Source organism: Plecotus auritus (genome assembly GCF_963455305.1).
Source record: "Plecotus auritus genome assembly, chromosome: 1".
Classification (NCBI taxonomy): domain Eukaryota; kingdom Metazoa; phylum Chordata; class Mammalia; order Chiroptera; family Vespertilionidae; genus Plecotus; species Plecotus auritus.
Genome location: NC_137770.1, coordinates 55657341 through 55680133, shown reverse-complemented (window position 1 = coordinate 55680133; position 22793 = coordinate 55657341). Strand labels below are relative to the sequence as shown.

Genomic DNA, 22793 nt, shown 5'->3' with positions numbered 1-22793 from the left:
TTTCAGTGCCTTTGCATATGCTGTTCTTATACCCAGCATGCCTTTCCTCCTTTTATAGCTTCTTGTCAGCCTTTAAAATACTGATGTCAAATGTCACCTCCTCCAGGAAGTCTTCCCAGATAGCCCATGCTCCTGAGCTCTCCTAGCATTCTTTGTTCTATTGAGTATTTCTGTTGTCTTCACTGTCTTGGAGTGGAGTACCATCTTTTATTTTTGTAGCTCAAGTGTCTGGGAATAGTCCCTGGAAAATAGTAGATCTAGAAAATCACTGTAATAGGATAGAAAACTTGAATTCTTTCTGTGGAGATTGGCTTAAAGGAAACCACAGCTCTGTTATAACTCAGGACAGTGAGAAGTTAGAAGAACTTCAGAGCTGCAGGGCAGAGTAGAGACCTCAGGAGAACTTTGAGGATCTTCTTGGTCACTTTTTTTTTTTTTTTTGCAGATGAAGATTAAGCGAAGCAATATATGTAAGAGGCCTAGTGCAGTGCATGGGATGGCATGTGAAATTATCCTGGTTCTAATTACAAAACAGAGAAGTTATTTTGAAATACTTTCAGAAATTTTACGTTTTTCCCCCTGCAATTTCTTATTAGCTGCTCTACCCAGCTTGTTCCTTCTCTGTAACAAATACTTTTATTCTGCAACAATTAAAAGTGTATTAGGAGCACCACATGTCTTTGCTTTGTTTTTATATTTGTCTTTCTCCTATAATGTTAATGAGCCTTTAATTGTTGAAATAAACTCATGTGAAGTAAAAATTCTTTGGCAAAATTTTGGCTTTCTTGAATTGGTTATGTTATTGTATTGAAGGAATCTGAATGAACTTTTTAAGTGATATTCTTAAATTACTGGGCTGCTATATATATTTTTAAAATATATTTTTATTGATTTCAGGGAGGAAGGGAGGGAGAGGGAAAGTGAGAAAGAGAGAGAGAGAGAGAGAGAGAGAGAGAGAGAGAGAGAGAGAGAGAGAGAGAATGGATGATGAGAGAATGATTGATCGGCTGCCTTCTGCACGCCCACACTCTGGGGATTGAGCCCGAAACCCAGGCATGTGCCCTGAACGGGAATTGAACCGTGACCTCCTGCTTCATAGGTCGATGCTCAACCACTGGGCCACACCAGTTGGGCTGGGCTGCTATATTATTTCAGATTTATTTCATAGTGTTTTGGATCCATTGGTGATGTAATTGATAGGAAACAGACCCTGATACCTCCCATGTAGATCCAGCTGGGAGGGACAAAGGCAAGTTTGCCATGGAGGTGAGAGACACTTACCCCCACTAAGCATAGCACACCCTAAAAAAGACTTTCTCAGAGGTTCCCATTTCTCTCTAAAGCAGGGCTCAGGGCTTTCCTGTTCTTACTGGAATATTTGGTCCATTTTTGCCCTGTCTTCTTCATTTTTCCAAGACTCAGTGACCATATCCACTTTCCTCTATGAAGTCTGTTTGCATGGTGTCAGAGCCCTAGAGAATTACCGGTATACTAAGGCAGATGTGCAAATTCCCGCAAGGGACACAAGCCCAGGTGCAAAGAAAAAAACAGATAAATTGGACATCATCAGATTAAAGACTTTTGGAGATGATGTGTAATGCTGCTCTGAACATTCACATAGTTTTTGTGTGGTTATATGTTTTCATTTCTCTTGCATATATATATACCTAGGAGTGTAATTGTTGAGTAATGTGGTAGCTCTCTAACCTTTTGAAGAACAGAACAGTCAGATTGTTTTCCAGAGTGGCTGCACCATTTTACTGCCAGCAGCAGTGTATGAGGGCTCCCATTTCTCTGCATTCAACACTTGTCTGTCTTTTTTATTACAGCCAACCTAGGGGGTGTGAAGTGGCATTATGTGGTTTTGATTTGCATTTCCCTTAATGACTAATGGTGTTGAACATAATTTAATGTGCTTATTGGTGATTTCTCTGCTTTGTAGAACTCACTCAGGTCCTGTGCCCATTTTTAAATTGGGTTATTTGTCTCTTTATTATTGCAGGAGTTCTTTGTATGTTCCAGATGCAATTCTCTGATCGAATATTTGAAAAAAGTTTCCCCATTCTGTTTTCATTTCCTTAATTGGGTCAATTTGGTTCTATTTTTTAAAAATTTTATCTCTTTATTGCTATTCTCTATTTAATGAGACATTGTCATTATACTTTACTTTTTAAAGCATGTTTCTTTGACTACATTTATAATGGCTGCCTTGAGCTTTGTCTTTTAAATTTGACATCTGCTCTTTCACAGGCAGCTTCTGTCTGCTCCTTCCCGCGTATAGCTCACATTTTCCTGTTTCTTCGCATGCCTCGGGCTTTTTGTTAACAACTGGGCATTTCAGGTGATATAGTGCTGCAGTCTGGTATGCTGACACCCTTGGGTTTGTTGTTGTTGTTTGTTCAGTGACTTGGCTGGACTGTTCTAGTGATGTCTATTTCCCCTGCAGTAACTGGCCTCAGATGTCACTCCTCAGAAGGTACAGAGTCACCTTGCAATTACAGTGGTTTCAGCAAGGCTCGCTGTCTCTTTCCCTGATCGTTATTAAGCCATCTGCCTCTGTAGGAACCACACCCAAATCTTAGCCTCTACTAATTGCTGGCATATTGCTCTACTGTTTTTGAAGGGCCCTAGAACATACATTGCTCTGTGATCTGATTCAATTAAATTATTGCCAGCACTTATGGGTTTAATGATGTATATATACACTAGTTACTAGTACATACGTGTGTGTATACGTACACACACGTATGTATATATTAATTATTACACATACATACATATGTATTAATTATTATAATATGGAAGATGAGAAAGGTTTTTTTATATATATTTTATTGATTTTTTACAGAGAGGAAGGGAGAAGGATAGAGAGTCAGAAACATCGATGAGAGAGAAACATCGATCAGCTGTCTCCTGCACACCCTCTACTGGGGATGTGCCTGCAACCAAGGTCCATGCCCTTGACCAGAATCAAACCTGGGACCCTTCAGTCCACAGGCCGATGCTCTATCTATTGAGCCAAACCGGTTAGGGCGAGAAAATGTTTTAAATGTCATTGCTTTTGGTTACTATGCCACCATGTCACAAGCAGTAAGAAAAGTTCTGCGTAACCATGTTGCCTGTCATACCTGTTGCTAGACTTTGGGACCCTGTTGGCCAAGTGGTAGAGTCATTCTGCCACCTGATGGCCAGAACTGGGAAGTGTAGCCGGGAGATAGCTGCCAAAAGACAAAAAGGGAAAAAATTTGGAATCTGTAATATAAAACATCAAGGATGAAATAGGACAACTGATCAGATTCATTGCAAATTCTTGTTTAGCTAAAGTTATTGAGCATGCACGCAGCTATGTTAGAGTGCTGAGGCTGTCTTTTATGAGTGTTTTTTTGAAAAGACAAGAATGAGGTCTTTGATTCAATATCAGCTGAAATAGCAATATTGCTTTTATATATATATAGTGTATATATATTATGTAATAATATATAGCAATATTATGTAATTTGTAATGTAATTTTTATATATGTAAATACATATTTATGTATATAATTTCACACTTATGCAAGGTTCACCATTTGTTAACATTTTGTCCCATTTGCTCTATTATTCTTTCATATATAAAATTTATTTCTGAAATATTTGAGAGTAAGAATAACATTGTTTTTGACATTAGAAACACAAGTCGGTTTCACTGTGTATGTTTTCTGATGAGAGGCTGTGGTATCACTCACTGTGTGTCTCTCTACTTTCCCTGCCCACCCTACCCCTTTATGTATAAAAGTTCATAAGTGATATATGCTGGCAATAAACAACCAGGCACACTATGAAATATATAAAATGGAAAATGAAGGCTCACCAGCTCCATCTGTTTTACTCCTTAGTGATAACTAATGTTAACAATCTGGTGTCTGTCCTCTTAAGACTTTTCCTATACATCGTTGTAAAATAATTATCACTGTAGTAATATAATGATGTGCAGCAAAACAACTACCTAACTGCGATTTTAATTTTACTGAAGTACATTTTTAGAGACTCCTTCCATATGGGCTGTGGGCGATACATTTCTTAATCTTCGTATGCCTGACACTATCTTATCTTTATTTTGCACTTATTCTTGGATGATACGTTATTTTCCCTAAGTAAAATACATTTCTCCATCATATTGTGATATCTGTTGTCTTCTCATATGTGTTGTGTGCTCTTACAGTCAGTTTTTGGCAGATTACCAGTCTTTAGTCTCTGGTAGCTTTTAAGATTTTACCTTTACTATGGGCTATCTGAATCTCACCATGCTCCATTTATTTTTACTTATCCTACTTTGTATTCATTAAATACTTTAAAATTCATGTCTGTCTTCATTGTAATGAAATTGCCAACACTCAGACCTCAAATATTGCATCTCTGTCATTCTCTACATCTCCTCCTCCTCCTCTTTTGTTTTTGTTAAATGTGTTATTTTTTATTTTATTTTAGAGAGAAAGGAAGGGAGATGGAGAGAGAGAGAAACATCATCGGCTGCCTCCTGAACTCCCCCTACTGGGGACAGAGCCTGCAACCTGCACGTGCCCTGACGGAATTGAACTGGTGACCTCTCCATGCATGGAACAATGCTCAGCCAGCTGAGCCACACTGACCAGGGCCATTTCCTTCTTTTGAAACCCCTCAACTCCTCCTTGACTTATGTTAACATTTCTTTATCTGTCCTCCTTGTTTTATAACTATTTTTCATGTTTTGAATCTCTGTCTACCTTTACTGCATTCTGGGTGAGCTCCTTGCTACTATCTTCTAATTCACTGACTTTATCTTCAGTCATGTTTAATCTGGAGTTTGACTGGTCTATTAAGATAACTATGTAGTTTGTTCCCAGGATTTTTAATTTTTTCTCTTACATACTCATTCTTCTTTCATCTCTGCCTATTTTTGTTTACTAATTTAGCATCCTCTTGATGGATGTTAATCTATCTTTGTTGTTTTGTAATATCTTAAATATATTTATTTTAAACTTGTTTGATCCCAGTTGTGCTTTCCATAGCTGGTGGAGCCCCACTCAAGTCTCTGGTTCAGTTACCCTGATCATAAGTGCAGCCAGTTCATGCCTTCTTGCCCTGTGGGAACTAAAATTTCTTCTTACTACTATTGGTTCTCAGATACAGAGCCCCAGCAAGCCTCTGACACCAGCAAAGCATTTGCTCTGCTCTATCTTCTGTGCCATCTCTCTGCTTTCCACTTTCTCCCATTCCTTTTCACCCTTGGGCTTTATACCTTTTTTTTATAAAACTCATTTGGTGTCATCTTGATAGATATTCAGGAGGGAGCCAAGATGAGGGCATGTGTGTCGTCCACCATGTTGAACTGAAATACCAGGTAGTAGTTCCTATTTGCAACATTTTTTTAAAACTGTATTTCTTTATTCAAAGAAAGAAATAACCTTAAGAGAATAAAAAATAAAATTCTATCACATTCCCCAAAATACATTGATCCATATGGTGCTTAACACATTTTTATTGCTAATTTTTCCTAAGGCTCTTTTTATTTTTTATTTTTTTATTATTACATTTAAAGCAGCCTTTATTAAGATGATTAGCTCATGGGTACAGCTGTGATGACAGTCTGCAGGGTAAGGGATCTTGGAAGCAGTGCTAGATTTTGACATTGATGAGTTTAGCACTTAACATAATTTCTCTTTCATTCTTTGCCAGTAAATTTTTTTTTTTTTTGTGGTAAAAAAGAAGGAATTCTTACCATTTGCAACAGCATGGATGGAACTGGAGAGCATTATGCTAAGCGAAATGAGCCAGTCAGTGAAAGATAAATATCACATGATCTCACTCATTTATGGAATATAATGAATAACATATTTGCAACATTTTAATACAAAGTGATTGGTAGATTGGTTAAATATTATGGCTTATTAGAAAGCCTACCAAGCACTGGCATGCTCTCTAATTTTTATTTATGGCTTATAAAGCATAACCCTGTGATATTTTATTTTCTCCAGCTACTGGAGGGATATAATTTAACTTTTGTTAGTTTATTGCAAATAGTCAATGTGATTTAGAAAGTGAGCCCTTTTTAATATCTACATCTTTTAGGGGATAGCCCATAAACCTTGTTCAGGCCTCAGTGCAGATGTGCATCTTAAAGAACACATCCTCAGTGCTTTTCGGATGATTGTAGACTGCTGATTCACTGAAAGTGTGACTGGTCATAGGTTGTTCTTCGTGAGTATTTATGACTTGTTCAGCAAGTTCCCAAACAATCTTCTGAGCGTATTTGTCTAGATCAGGGGGATAGTGAACAGATGTCAAATGTAATCCCCATCAATAATAGGAAAATATAGGTATAGAATGAATCACATTTGGTAGTAATGGCATAATAGTTTAAAAATCTAGACTGCTATAGTGTATGTACTGGAGAGATAAAGTTCTCACCATACTGTATTTGGTATATTTGGTATAGTAGACATTCTACAAATACTTCCTGAGTGAATGAATGGATTGTGGCTGGGGGTTCCAACCACAGCCTCTTCACTTTACTGTATGTTGCCTTGAACCTGACCTGCCTTTCATGACAGTGACCTAAGCCCACTTGTCTCTAGCTCTGGCTTCCTTATACTCCAGCCCCATTTCTGCTTCATGGGGGCCCAGGCAAAGATGGCGGGATAGTGCTTATTCCATAAAAGTATAACGTATTCTTTGTACATGGCTATTGATCAAAACACTTTCGTTGTGGAATTGTTTTTTCTGATTATAAAAATTATTTGTATGTATTGCAGGAAAGTTGTGCATGTCAGAAAAGAATGAAAAATAAAATAATCACACGTGATCCAGAGATAGTTGGTTAATATTTTGTAAGCTTTCGTGTGATATTTTAATGATTATATGCATCAAGGTTCACTCAGGCAAACAGAAAACACTCTATTTTAGCAGGCAGGGATTTCATATAGAAAATCACAGCTTGCAAAAGCATTGGAAGCTTTGGGGAAGCGAAGTGCAGGAAACTGACTGGCTTTCAGGAAAATAGGCAGTACGAGAATCACAGCAAGGGACTCAGCTGGCTGCGGCACGGAAGTAAGGGGTTTTCAGGAGTGTGCCTGGAAGTGGCTGCACACCTCCCCGGCAGTCCCCCAGGCGTCTGCCTGCCCACTGCTGCAGAGCAGAATAGGGCTTCCCCTTCTCTTCCACCTTCCACAACCTGCATACGTGCCTCCACTGGTGGGATCTAAATCAGACCACGCTAGTGAGGGAATCCGGGAAGTGCACTTGGGGGCTCCTGCCCTGAGGAGATACAGAGAGCATTCCCAAGGAGCAAAAAGGCCCAGTCGGCTCTGAGTGGCCCGCTCGTGTGATTGCTTACTCTTGTCACTAGTCTTCCAATATCTTTTCTCTAAGTCTCTCACCGTGAGTTATTTCCATAAATGTCTGGCCACCTCTTATTCTAGGCAAAGTGAACCCCCAGATATACTGTTTGAAGTTTTGCCCACTGTGCGGGTTTCCCTTCTGTAACACCCTTAGGACCACTCCTGAGCAGGCTTTTAAGTGTCAGCAGCCTTCTAGAAGGTGCCAGCCTATTGGGCGTGGCCATCTGTAAATCAGGCCTGACTTTTTCCCCCGTCAGTCCACTTGGGCATCAGAAAACTCCTCAAGAGGCCGCAGGTGTGAGTTGAAGGAAGTTGGTACAGTAGCAGGGCTGGATGCCATGGGCGTCGGGCCTCATGCAGTTTGTGTAGCCTTTACGATCTGTTCGGGCTTGGGGTCTGTCCTTACCCCTCCCCTCAAGGATGGAGTGCTGCTCAGTGCCCACCTGTATGCAGTCTCCACCAGCGCCCAGTAGCAAGCCAGCAGCTACTTCTCCAGGCAGGACCGAGAGTGTTAGAACAGGGATGACTTTGCTCTAAAACCCTCGGGATCTATCCTGTGATCCTCCTATTAGGTCTTTCACCCATGAACAGAGGCTGGTGCACAGCTTATTTGCCACCGATACTTGGAGCACCACTGGAACTGCCAATGGGTGTAAGGCCCAAGGGGCAGAGCCACTTCCCTGGCAGCGTGGACCAGCTGCAGAGCCTTCCCCGGCCCTGGACCCCCTCAAAGCAGACAGCCTTCCAGCCTTCTAGGTGGTTTGGTAAGAGGTTAAGAGGAGCATTTCAAATGTGGTAGAAATTGCCTCCAAAATGCAAAGCCTCCCTGCCTACACACACACACACACACACACACACACACACACACACACACACAGACGGAGGTGGTTCTGAAGATGACAGACCACATCCGCACACTCCATAGTGTTTTGTAATTGGGCCCTCACTGCAGATACGGTTTTGTAGTCATGATCATTGTAAGCCTGAGGCCCTTTGATGGTTACATCTCGAGTCTTTTTAAGCACACCCCTGTGGTTTAAGGTAAAAAACCATAGTGAGGGCAGCTCTCTGAATTCATTTGAGCCTCTGTGAAAAAGAGTGGCTCATCGCGCAGTTTCTTTGAGTGGGGTCATGCATTATAGAGCATGCAAGGGAGCCCGAGCACTTGTTTTGAAACTTGAATGAGAATGAGCTTTGTTGTTTGCCTGGATAGATGTGATGCCAGCATAGCCAGACTCTCCGCGGAGCACAAATCAACCTATGAGGGCCTTCAGCACTTGAACAAAGAACAGCAAGCTGCCAAACTTATCTTGGAAACAAAGATCAAGGACGCAGAGGGACAGGTATGACCTGTTTCAGGTAGCCGTTTAAAAGTGGTCATTGTTCTTAGCTAAGAGTACCATGGTGCGGCCTATCTTTTACCGGGGAAACTAGCTCGGGCACCTGGCATAAGCATTATCTCTTTTCTCTGCTTCTTTCTTCCTTCTCCGTCACTGGAGTGGCGCTTCATGAGTAGGGCAAACAAATCACCGGGATTTTTCGGTGCAGTCCTAATTCCAAAGATTCTTTCCCTTTATTCTGAAAACAATTACTACATTCCAAATTATAACTCCAAAACTGCCTCTCCCACAGGTAAGTGATCAGCATTCTTTTACATGCCAGTCGTCCCAGTTTGGGGTTTGGGAAAAGGTTGCTATATTCACCGGGACTCATCGCATGTGCTGGTACATCCATAGTCTGTATGTGGGAAGAAATTAGGGCAAAGCTGGAGGATAGGCCAGCTAGTGGATTTTCAGTATTCACAGGTTAATTTCAAAGAGCAAAATGCTTGGCATTTAACAGTTTGCTTTTTGGCCATTTACAACTTTCCCTTTGCCATAATGGGGCCTGTCTTTCTGGGACTTCCCCACAGTGTGTGCTTTGCTTACTCTTCTTCACTTAAAGGGGGACTATGCCAGGAAAGTGGGGCATCTGGTCAGCTTATTGGACTAAAAAGACTTGTGTCCTAACTACATCCAATAAGTAGGTATATCTGCGTATGTGAAAAGCACAGACATTATAAAACGATGAAAAGAAGAATAAAATGACAAGTCCAATCCTTTTATCACAGAATGAGTGAGGATAAAATTATTACATCAGAAAATAAATGCTAAGGAAATATTAAGCTTTCTGATAGCCAAGCCAAGTGTAATGCATATAGAAATCCATAAAAGGAGATATATTTTTTCTTTGTTCTGGATCTGAAAAATACTTGTTTCATGAATTTTTAAGGACCATTGCAGAAAATTAAGACATTTCATATAGCACTCGTTTTATGTTAAATGGTAGTGAAAAGACAGGGGAAATGGGTAGGCAGTAGGAGAAAGGAGTAGGAGGGATGCATAGTTACAAATTATGTTTTCTGATAACTAAACAATACAGAGGTAAATCTGGGACCTTAATGGATTTTGTAAGTGATAAGAATTCCATTCTTTGTGAATAGCAGCTACGTTCCTGGTAGAAATTTCAGGATAAAAGTCACTATATTTTGTGCCAGCAGGTGGCAGTGGTGTTCCTGGGCAGAAACTGGGCTTGCTCATCAGAGATCTGTAGTTCAGTGCTAAGCGCATAGGGAACTAGGGAACGTTTTGGCAGTGCTGCTGGTCTTGCTTTTTGATGGGGCACATGAAGGAAAACGCAAGTGGAAAGATGAAGTGAAGTCCTAAACGACTGTATTAAATTAGACTGAATCTTCACGCCATTAGAATATAGCTTACGAAATGTTTTCTGACATGACCTCTGAAAAGGCTCGATGTGATATTCCACGCAAAGTCTCTTTTCCAGATTTCTCAGCTTTTGAACAGAGTGGACTTGTCAATATCCGAGCAAAGCACCAAACTGAAGATGTCCCACAGAGATAGTAACCACCAGCTTCAGCTCTTGGATACTAAGTAAGTAATCAACTTATAAACAGTTTATTTCTAATGGAAGGGGTTCTTTATGAACTTATTCAATACTACAGTTTCCCCCTCTTATTTATTTATTGCATAAACAAAGTGACAACAGTACTGGAAGTTGAAAGGAAAAGTATCTGTGCAGCATGCTGTTGCTTCACCTGCCTCATTTTTGTTTTCTTGGTTGGATAATCATCCATCCATTCATTCGATAAATAGTTGAGCACTGGCCAAGGTGCTGAGGATCAGTAATGAAGAGAAACAGATGATTCTTGTCCTTGTGTAGCTGATAGTCTAGGGCAGTGGTTGGCAAACTCATTAGTCAACAGAGCCAAATATCAACAGTATAAGGATTGAAATTTCTTTTGAGAGCCAAATTTTTTAAACTTAAACTTCTTCTAATGCCACTTCTTCAAAATCGACTTGCCCAGGCCGTGGTATTTTGTGGAAGAGCCACACTCAAGGGGCCAAAGAGCCACATGTGGCTCGCAAGCCGCAGTTTGCCGACCACGGGTCTAGGGTGTTGATGAGCATGGATTAAATAATGACCGCAACACGCACTTGCTATATCATTGCTAACAGTGATAAGTGCTTTGGAGGAAAGGGACACGGTGTGGTAGGCTGAATAATGGTCCCCCAAAGGTCACCATGTAACCCTTGTGAATAGGGCACCTTGAATGGCAAAAAGGGACTTTGATATGTGATTAAGATTTTAAAAGGGAAAATTATTTGGGTGAACCCAATGTCACCCTTAGAGTCCCTATGAGAGGGGGAGGAATTTCAGAGTCAGAGAGAAGACCATGTGACCTGGAAGCCAAGATTGGAGTCATGGGCCTTGATGGTGGAGGAAGGGGCCACACGCAATGGAAGCTGAAAAAGGCAAGAAAATGATTCTCCCCTCAGAGCCCCCGGAAGGAACCACCTCTGCTCACACCTCGACTTTAGTCTAGTGAATCTGATTTCAGACCTCTGGCCCTCAGAACTATAAGAAAATGAACATGTTGTTTTTAGCCACCAAGTTTGTGGGCACTTGTCACAGCAGCCGCCAGAAGCTAATACAGTGGTGCTATGAGAGTGAGTGACAGAGGCCTGGGTGTGGGCCTTCCTGAGGAGGTGATGTTTGGAGTAAGAGAGGAAGAATGAGTGGAATTCACTGGGTAAAGAGAGAGGTGAGAACATGCAGGATGGAAGAGCCTGTCTTGGGAGACATGTGGCATAAAGAGACTGCCAGATGGCCAAGGTGGCTGGAACAGAGACGCGAGGCTGGAGAGGAGGCGGGCCGGCTGACCGGGCCTTGTAGACCACAGCCGGGACTTTCCATCACTGAGCAATAAGGAGCCACTGGAAGATTTTAAGCAGATAAAGTGATATATTCATAATTATTTTCAGTGGCCTTGATTGCAGTTGGAAATGGGTCACAAGGGGCCAAAGCAGAGATGGAGACATCAGTTAGGGGCACCGTTTCAGCAGTGTAGGTGGGAGAGGCCTGCACTAGGGTGATCCTGAGCTATCTAGTTGGTGCCCTATAATTTGTTACACTTCCACATTTTGTTATAGTGACCCTTTCGACTATACTTGCCTGCAGTGAAGCTCATCTTCTGCTCAATCACAAAACCATACACCTTTTCCCATCGTGAAGCTTCATGACTTCACATTTTCCTGCCAAAGCAGAGCCAGCATTGACTATATACACTGAGTGGCCAGATTATTATGATCTCTGAACACATAATAATCTGGCCACTCAGTGTGTGTGTGTGTGTGTGTGTGTGTGTGTGTGTGTGTGTATTAGAGGCCCGGTGCATGAATTCGTGCATGGGTGGGGTCCGGCCAGCCTGGCCAGGGGGAGGGGACATGGGCGGTTGGCCGGCCTGCCTGCTGGTCACACTCCTGGTCAAGGGGACAATTTGCATATTGGCCTTTTATTATATAGGATATACACTGAGTGGCCAGATTATTATGCGTTTAGAGATCATAATAATCTGGCCATTCAGTGTATGTATGTGTGTGCGTCCTTGTGTGTGTGTATATATGTATGTGTGTGTATACATATGTGTATATTTGACAGTACATTTTTAAAAGATGACTACAGTATGGAACTTTGTTAGAGGCTTGTGGAAACTTAAACATTCTTTGGATTTTTAGATCTCACTGCCTCCCTGTTTAATGCTATTTCAGGATTGTTGCCAAATTAACAGGAATTTACCTGTGAAAACCACATTTTCTTTCCTCTCATTGCCTGTATTTAAATAATTGTTGAGTTATGTCACCATTTTCTCATAGATTCTATAAGCTGGCCAAGCACAGAAAGATCTCCCCAATCCTCTTTTCTTTGATCACACAGGAACAAAAGAAACCTGTTAGTATTTTACTAGTCAGCAGACATGAACATCTTTATTTTCCTTCCTACAACTTGCAGTCTAGAAGTGTACACACAAGGCTGTTCACGGAGGCAAGCAGGCACAGCCTGGGGCCTCTGTGGAGTAGGGGACATATTGGAGACCCAAAAAGTGAACCCCTGCTGGATGAACTAGGAAAGATCCACAGAGATCACAAGGAAACTTCCTGTCTAATCTTGCCTCTGGGTAGAGGAGTAAAAGCTAGTCTTGAGTATCAGGATCATAACACAAGCTTTATATAGATTTAGAATGGTAGTTCCCATTACCCAGAGGGCTAGAAAACCACAGGAACTATGGTATCATCACATAGGCCTCTGTAACTGTCTTAGAATGACCCTGAGATTCCTGGCAGAAGCAAATGCAAATCTTCAGTCTTCAAATCTTCCCACAGACAAAGGAAGCCCCAAGAAACATGAATTTACAATCAAATATTGTAAAACAACACAAGGGAAAAGCCACACAACTGATTGAGTCAGAAGAAACAACAACAACAACCAAAAAAACAGAATCAGGCTTCTGAATACTGCATGTATAGGAATTACTGGATAAAATAAGAATTCATGTGTGTATGTATGTATGAGTATTCACACGCATATTTTGAAAGTATGATTAAGGGATAAGAGATGATCAAAACTAACCAATCAGAATTTAAACAACCAATTAGAACTTCTACAAAATATAATAATTGCTATAACCTCTGACCACACCTAACCAGGGAGCCTGAACAGTGACCCTAGGCAGCTTTGGAGCCCAGCTTATGGCCCCACCTGATTGTTGAGCACAGCCTTGCCCAGGCCCGGAACCCAGCCAACAACCCTGCCCAAAAGCAGAACATGGCCTGCAGCTCTCCCTGACTGGGGAGCCCAGAAAACAACTCCTCCTGACCCCAGAGCACAGTTTCCAGCTCCACACAACTGCTAGGTACTGGTGGCCATGCCCGACCAGGGAGCCTGGCTAGGGACCTCAGTCAACTGTGGGGCACAGCCAGCGCCTGCTAAATTGTGGAGCATAGCCTGAGGCCCGGTCTGATCATGTATCCCAGCCTGTAGCCCTGCCTGAACATGGAGCTGGGGAACACAACTTGGGGCCCCACCTGATCAGGTACAGTTGTGGAGCCCAGACTACAGCTCTGCCCAATCATAGAGTCCAGCCAGTAGCACCACCCTGTCAGGGAACACAGCCTGCAACCCCACCCAACCAGAGGTAGTTGCAGAGCTCAGTTAGGACTATGCAGCCCATCAAGTAGCCCTACATGGACAGGGAGCCCAGCCGGTGGTCCCCACTCCTTCAGAGCGTGGACAGCAGTTCTGCCCAACTAGAGACCTAACAGACATACAGAACATTCTGTCCAACAGCTGCAGAATACACGTTCTTCTTAAGTGCACGCAACATTCTCTAGGATAGAGCATATATTATTAGGCCACAAAGAAGTCTTAACAAATTAAAGATTGAAATAAAACCAAGTATCCTTTTTTTACCATAATAGTGTAAAATTAGACATCAATAACAGGAGGAACATTGGAAGTTAAACAACCCATTCCTGAAAAACCAATATGTCAAAGAAGATCAAAAGGGAAATTTTAAAATCTTGAAAAAAAATAAAAATGGAAACACAACATATTAAAAGGTATGGGGTGCGGCAAAAGCAGTTCTGTGAGGAAAATTTACAGAGGTAAATGTCTGCATTATGAGAAAGGAAAGATCTCGAATAAACAACCAAACTTTATACTTCAAGGAATTAGAAAAAGAATAACAAACTAATCTCAAAGATAGTAGAAGGGAAAAAATAATAAAGCTTAAACTAGAAATAAATGAAATACAGAATAGAAAAACAATGGGAAAAATAAGCAAAATTAATAGTTGGTTTGTTTGAAAGGTAAACCAAATAGATAAAACTTTAGCTAGGCTAACTAAGAAAAAAAAGAAAGAGGACTCAAATAAAATTATAAATGAAAGAGGAGGCATTATAGCTGATACCACAGAAATGCAAAGGATCATAAGAAACAACTATGAAATATCATATGCCAACAAACTGGATATCCTAGGGGGGAAAAATCTATGAATTTCTAGAAGCATACAACCTACCAAGACTGAATTATGAAGAAATAGAAAATCTGAACAGACCAGTAATAAGGAAGAAAATTGAACCAGTAATCAAAAACCTCCTTACAAATAAAAGCCTAGAACCAAATGGCTTCATGGGTGAAGTCTGCCAAATATTTAAAGAATAATTAATGGCAATCATTTTCAAACTCATTCAGAAAATTGAAGAGGAGGGAACACTTCCAAACTCACTTTATGAGGCCAGCATTACCCTGATGCCAAAGCCACATATAAAATATCCCTGATAAACATAAATGCAAAAATTCTCAACAAAATACTAGCAAACCAAATTAAAGAGTACATAAAAAGGATCATATACTATGATTAAATAGGATGTATCCCTGGTATGCAAGGATGGTTCAATATATACTAATCAATCAACATGATATACCACATTATGTTGGATAAAAATCATGATCATCTCAATAGATGCAGAAGAAGCATTTCAACATCTTTTCATAATAAAGACTTTTAACAGATGGGGGATAGAAGGAATGTACTTCAACATAATAAAGGCCATATATCCCAAGCCCACAGCTAACATCATACTCAATGATGAAAATCTAAAAGTGCTTCCTCTAAGATAAAAAACAAGACAAGGGTGCCCACTCTCACCACTTCTATTTATCATGGTACTGGAAGTCCTAGGCAGAGAAATTAGGCAAGAAAAAGAAACAAAAGACATTCAAATCAGAGAAAAAGAAGAAAAATTATCCCTATTTGCAGATGACATGATCTTATATATAGAAAACTCTAAAGACTGCACCAAAAAACTGTTAGAATAAATAAATTTTGTAAAGCTGCTGTGTTCTGTGGTCAGTCTTCCTGGTCAGATAGGTGGAGCTGCTGGCTTGGCTTCCTGCCCAGATAAGGCCAAAGAGCTTTGTTTTTAATGACCAGGAAGTTGTACTTATCACTTCTACATGTGTCCAATTATCCACCTTAGTCATATGACCACACCTAACTGCAAAGAAGGCTGGGAAATGTAATCTCTGGCTAGGCAGCCATGTAACCAGTTTACATTTGAGGGTTTCTTAATAGGGAAGAAGAGGCAAACAGACTGCATATAATTAGGGTGTGTTTTTTTTTTTTATCACAGTGGGTATTTATTTTGTTATCATTTAGATTCTTTTGTCACATATATTCCTTTGTGTTTTCATTACATTTCATAATAAAAATAATAATAAAGTAATTAAGGAAAGTATGAAGTGTTATTTTAAGGTATTTGGAAAGGGAGAGGACTAGAGGACCAGAGGATTGGGTTATGTTTTTTATTTCAGTTTTCTTTTTTATTTAAATTAGAAAATATCTGTGTGGGGGCGAGAGAAATTTGGAGACTATTAAAGAAAAAGGGAGCCAGGCTCCAGTTCTGGGAGATAAAAGGGAGAATGAGGAAGAGCCCAGAGAAATAGGGGAGCTAGGAGGGGTTCCAGGACAGTGTCCTCTGAGCCGGGAGCCCTGGGGGACCCTCTGAACTGCAATGATTAGCACCCGGTGTGGCTTTGTGTGACTCTGACACCTCCGTGCCCACACTGTCAGCTCTTCAAGAGTAGGAAGTATTGTCAGGTGCTTTTCTGTTATATCATCTTCCTCAAACCCCTTCCCAAAATAGTGCTAAATGCAAGTCTAAGAAAAGGTAAGCATGTAATTCTGAGTGGGCTCAGTTTAATGCTGACATATTTATGAGAAATTTGATAATTGGAGACTGAGATTGTTTGAATTGTTTTACATCTAACTTGCTGATTCTTTTATTTTAGATTTAAAGGTACAGTTGAGGAACTCAGTAACCAGATTTTATCTGCTCGGAATTGGTTGCAGCAGGAACAGGAACGGATAGAAAAAGAACTTTTACAGAAAATCGATCAGCTCTCCTTGGTTGTTAAGGAAAACAGTGTAGGTATTGATGTTTAGCATTAACATGGTCATTTGGTGAGGGTCTGCAATGTTTGAGTAATACCTAGTAATTTATCATCACTTTATTTAGCACCACATTAAGCTGTTCCAATGCTTGCCTTAGAATCCATTTCATGGTTCATATTGGTTCTTTGTCATAAAAAGATGGAGCACTCTGATTTGTTTTGGTTAACAAAGGCGAAGTAGAAAACTTTAATAACTTCAGCTAAGATGAATTTAAGTGAAGACCTTAATGAACCAAATTGTCCATCTGCTTTTCTAAATCAAACAATTACAGACTTCAACCTACCTTGTTTTAATTTCAGACCGGGTATAACCAGTCTTGACTAGATTTCTCCCTCCAGGCCCCTCTGTCACACTGTAACCGCAGTATGAGATGTCATGGTGCAACATGTAAAGAGAATCCACTGTTTTCTTTTCCAGCTTCCTTGTCCTTTTGCCCCACTCTTCCAGAGGACTAAGGTGTGCAGAACTGCTCAAACACCATATTGAGAAAGCCTTGCATAGATAGGATTCAAAATCAGTAAACTCTGAAACCGGTACTTGGCAGGCAGCTTTTTTGGTTTGGTCATTTAGCCTAAGCATCTCCCTCTCCCTTCTCTTTTCTTGCGCTGCTTCCCTCCTGTCGAACTTTGATGGAGCAGAAGTGACTCGTGCAGTTTGCATCTCTAGCTCTGCTCTCTGAAAGCCCAGGTGTTGAATTGCAGTCTGCATTGAACAGCATTGTGAGAGCTTTGTCATGCCATAGCCCACCCACTTTCAGCTTGGAGTTTGTGGTCCCGGCCTTCAGAGCTCGCCTGCAGACACAGATTCCCATAAAAATGAAGCATGGTGGGAAGGGAAGGGAAGGGGAAGGAGGGGAGGGGAGGGGAGGGGAGAGGAGGGGAGGGAAGGAAAGGGAAGGGAAGAAGGGAAGGGAATATTTACCATATCACATACTTCTTTAGTTGTCCTCCATATTTTTATCAGATCTACTGATTTGTTTACTTAGACTCATGCTAATACATGTGTAGGCTCTGGGTCTTTGGATCACTTATTTTTACATGAGGATTGGTCTAATAACTAACAGTAAACCCCAGGATAATGGGGTTTAATAAGATAGATGTTTATTTCTCTTTCACATAGAAGATGTCTGGGCTGGTGTGGTAGCTTGTCAGTCCTCAGAGTCTCAGGATCCTCCTGGCATAATTGCCAATCCTAGAGAGTGACCCCTGTCCTTGTAGTTCAGGAAGGTTGCTGGAGCTCCAGTCATTGTCTGAATTCCAGGAAGAGGGGAAAGAAGGACATGCCTTAGCTATCTTTTAACTTTTCCTGGAAACTGCCATATACACTTGAACTTGCATCTCATCGGCCACAACTTAATCATATGGCTACCCCAAACTCAGGAGACAGTAGAAAATGTCATCTGTATTCTGGGTGACCTTATACCCAGCTGTAAATTGGGGATCTGTTAAAAAGGAAAGGATCATGGGTACTAGGGTGACCAATGAGCAACCTTTGCAATTCCATTCCCTGCAGACTGTTAAAAGACATTATAGCTGATGCCAATGCCATACAGACTTTCTTTTTGGAGTAATTAGGTGCAATTCTTATCATGGATCTCAGGGAGCCAGTGAAAGGGACATGGAGAAGAAGCTCAGCCAGATGTCAGCCAGACTCGACAAAATAGAAGAGAGTCAGAAGAAGCATATGGAAGGGCAGAGAACAAAACAAGAAGAAGAGAAGGTGCATGGGCGAATCAGCAAGCTGGAGTTGCAGATGACGGAGGACATGAAGGAAATGAAAGCAGAAGTTGATGCTGGTAGGCTGAAAAGAAAACAGCTCCTATGGTTTATTTTCTATTTGATCTAGAAACCAATTAATTAGGATTCCCTACAACTGCCCATGACCCTGGCTAATGGCAAGAATAGTGAAATGGCCTTCGGTGATTTTCCAAGTAGCTATGCTGTATTCAACTAAAACATCATTTTAATTCCAAGTACACGAAGAGCCAGCATGAGGGACAAGCAAACAAAATGAAGATTGCTTAGCTTGCAATTGATGTGTACTTTCTTTAGTGCTGTGTACAGATTCCTTTCTGTTCATAGCCAAGGTCACTAGGTCTCATAAATAATCACATATCTTTGAGGGGCTTTTGAAGGCTTTATTGTATACTGCTAGTAGGACCATCATGGTAATGAGTGGTTTTCCTCTACTCAGAAGTCAACAGGGCCCATTAATTCACATTTGTTTAGGAGAAAATATTATAGCTGATTTCAAGTTCTAAGGGCTGACATAAAAGGAAGAATTAGATTTACACGCTGAGTCAGGAATACAGAACTGGAACCAGTAAGTGGAAGTGACCCGAAGACAGATTTTATTTATTTATTTATTTATTTATTTATTTATTTATTTTTAAAAATCTTTATTGTTGAGAGCATTACAGATGTCCCTCTTCCGCCCGCCCCCCACCATTGCCTCCCTCCACTCAGTTCCCGCCCTGTCCCAGGCCTTCACCACTCTATTGTCTGTGTCCTTAGGTATTGGATACATGCATATAAGATCTTTGGTTAATCTCTTCCCATACCCCCACTGCCCTTCCCTCTGAGAATCATCAGTCTGTTCCATTTCCATGCCTCTGATTCTATTTTATTCACCAGTTTATTGTATTCATTAGATTTCTTATTCATTTATTTTGATTTTTAGGTTCAATTGTTGATAGATATGTATTTATTGCCTTTTTATTGTTTATATATTTTATATATTTTTTCTTCTTCTTCCTCTTCTTAAAGAATACCCTTAAGCATTTCATGTAATACTGGTTTGGTGGTGATGAACTCCTTTAGCTTTTTTTTTTTGGTCTTTTTTTTTGGGTCTGTGAAGCTCTTTATATGACATTCAATTCTAAATGATGGCTTTGCTGGATAGAGTAATCTTGGTTGTAGGTCCTTGCTATTTATCATGTTGAATATTTCTTGCCATTCCCTTCTGACCTGCATAGTTTCTGTTGAGAAATCAGCTGACAGTTGTATTGGCACTCCCTTGTATGTAACTAACTGCTTTTCTCTTGCTGCTTTTAAGATTCTCTCTTTGTCTTTAGCCCTTGGAATTTTAATTATGATGTTTCTTGGTGTGGTCCTCTTTGGGTTCCTCTTGTTTGGGACTTTGTGCTTCCTGGACTTGTCTATTTCTTTCACCAGGTAGGGGAAGTTTTCTGTCATTTTTTCAAATAGGTTTTTAGTATCTTTCTCTCTCTCTTCTTCTATCAACCCCATAATGAGAATGTTGGAAGGCTTGAAGTTGTCCCAGAGGCTCCTTACACTATCTTCATATTTTTTTATTCTTTTTGCTCTTCTGATTGGGTATTTTTTGCTTCCTCATATTTCAAATACTTAATTTGATTCTCAGGATTTCTACTCGACTCTCGAATCCCTGTATATTATTCTTTATTTCATCAGTGTATGCTTAATTTCTGACTGGTCCTTTTCCATTATTTTGGCATTCTCACTAAGATCCTTGGATGTCTCACTAAATGCCTTGGAGACCTCAAGAAGATTCTTGAGTAACCTATAACCGTGGTTTTGAACTCTATATCTAGGAGCTTGCTTTCTTCCATTTCTTTCATTTGTGGCATGTTTCTTTGTCTCTGCATTTTGACTACTTCCCTGTGTTTGTTTCTATGTATTGGGTAGAGCTTCTATGTATCCTTGAGTTGGTAGAGTGGACTTGTGTTGTAGGTATCCTATAGGGCCCAGTGGGTTAGCCTCCCTAGTCACCTGACCTGGGCACTTTAGGTGCACCCTTTTGTGGGCTGTGTGCACAGTTGTGTTGTAGTTGAGACTTGATTGCTGTTGGTATCATTGGGAGGAATTGATCTCCAGGCCAAATTGGCTGTGGGGACCAGCTGCAACTACAGGGGGAGAGCTGCTATGCAAGAGACACCCCTATGGAGCAGGGCTTGCTTCAGTGGGGCTTTGGTGCTCACCGATTCTGCCCCTTGAGTGTGTCACTCATGGATGTGTAGAGTTGTAATCTAGTATGATCTGACACTGACCAATGGGTATACTGGCTCTTGGGTCTCCAGGAAGGTGCAAAGTCAGCCACTGCCTGGGGCCACCCAGCAGGAGCTACAGAGAGATCTGCAGATTCCTCCTATTTGTATCGGGTTTAGAAGTGTCCAAGCAAGACCCAGCTATGAAGCAAGGCAGGCTGGTGCTAGTGCTGGGTCTTGGGCCTCTTATTGATAGGTTTGGGGCCCCTGACCCAGCTGCAGCTTGTTTGAGAAATTTTAGCAAAGTCTGAAGCCTGAGCAAGGACAGCAAAAGCCACTGCTCACAGGTTGAATGAGGCTGTAAATTGGATGGGGCAGGGTCTCAGGGAATCACCTGGGCGGAGCAAACAGAAATGGCTGCCAGTCAGCCCTGCCACCGGGGAGGTCCCATTATAGGAACAATGACCCTTGCAAACACCTCCGTCTGGGAGAAAGCTGCCCTGAGTTCCAGCTCCAATGCCAGACAATCCAGTTTCTCCTTGTATGTGTCTGTGTCCCCCAGAGCCTCACCCTGGAGCTCAGAGAAAGTGGACTTTGTAAGTTCCTTCATGTGGCCAGCCCTTTAAGAGGAACACCTGGGTCTCCAGCAGCCTCCATGCCACTGAGCCACAATCCCCACTGGTTTTTACAGCCCATAGTTATGGAGACCTCATTTCCCACCTCTGGGAGCCTAGGCTGTGGGTCTGGTGTGGGGCTGGGACCCCTTACTCCTCACGGGTGGCCTCTGCAGAGACGATCTCCCTCCCAATTAAAAACACACGTGGTACTGGTCCAGCCAGTTTGGCGCCTCTGCCCCCCTCCTGACAGTCTCAATGTGCTTTCTTCTTTACTTCTCTAGTTGTAGGACTTCCATTCAGCCAGCTTTTAGGTGGTTCTGGATGATGGTTGTTCTGTATTTTAGTTGTGATTTTGATGCGGTTGTGGGAGGTGGTGAATATAGGCTGCCATCTTGGTTCTCCCTGAAGACAGATTTTAACTCAATCTGAGGCAGAAGTACAGCAGGTCCTGGAATAAGACCATTTTGTTAAAATGTTCATGAGATACCCTAGGAACTTAACTCCTGTTTATGTCAATTAGCCTATGGAAAAGTCAGTTTCATTATTGTCATTTTGTTTAAAGTCACAGAACCTATTGTTAAGTGAAGACCAATTATACCCTCAGTTAACGGGTCCTAAAACGACATGGGTGGCTTGGTGAGCTTGAAGGCTCTTTGTCACTGAAGGTATTCAAGTGGAAGGTGCTGATCTGGTCAGAAAAGAGAAAACAGCCTTGTAATGTGAGAAGGTGGACTAAGTTTTCTCCTAGCTCCTTCCAATTCCATGATTCTATAATTTCCTTCTATGGAATTGTTGTATTTTGGCCACATGGAGATAAAAGTACTTAGATACCCCAAGAAAAAGTTTGTTGTTACCACCAAAGTATATTGTTTTATTTAAGTAGAAGCCACAATTAAATTTATGAGCTGAGGAACTTATAAACATGAAGTTTCTTTCTTGGTCTTTTGGACTATTAGAATATGGTATTTGACTATTTCACCTGTGTTTAACTTTGCATCATTTCCTGAGTAAATTTATTATGATTTAATCAACATACCATTGAGGTTTTTAATATTTAGTACCTAGTAAGAAATGCATATGAACCTTTTTAAGATTAAAAATATTTAAATGTTTTCTTACAAAGTCAATACATTTCTTAATGGAAAATCATAAAGCACAAAACATTTTAAAAAATACTTGTACCTTCTTTTACACAGAGGTCATTTTATGAATATCTTTCTATACATATAGTTATACATAAATGTACTGTTTCATATGAAAGCTCATGCTATGCATGCTGATTTATAACCTACTCTTTTAATTTGTAATATATTCTCTCCATTCAATAAGAACAGAATTTTTAATATGTAATATTTTTACCTGTCTTTCATGAATTGCTATATAAAGAAAATTTTCTGAGAGAAAATTCTAAATTTAGTAATGAAGACAAGACCTTTAAAACATTTATTTTAAAAACCAATAGGAATACATAATAATATGAAATGCTCTTTCAACTGGAAAAGTTT

General features: G+C 40.8%; 1 protein-coding gene across 4 annotated transcripts in view; it reads left to right on the top strand.

Annotated features, from left to right (window-relative positions):
- The window catches only part of FAM81A (family with sequence similarity 81 member A), a 69004-nt gene that overhangs the window by 42104 nt on the left and 4107 nt on the right, over positions 1 to 22793 (top strand). For 2 of the 4 annotated variants that reach the window (XM_080671444.1, XM_080671442.1), the window contains exons 5-8: positions 8569 to 8698; positions 10179 to 10285; positions 16545 to 16680; positions 18307 to 18502. In XM_080671444.1, coding sequence (XP_080527570.1) covers positions 8569 to 8698; positions 10179 to 10285; positions 16545 to 16680; positions 18307 to 18502 — 569 coding nt within the window. Of the gene's footprint in view, positions 1 to 8568; positions 8699 to 10166; positions 10286 to 16544; positions 16681 to 18306; positions 18503 to 22793 lie in introns of all 4 variants that reach the window. The other 2 variants (XM_080671441.1, XM_080671443.1) reach the window with 1 other exon arrangement.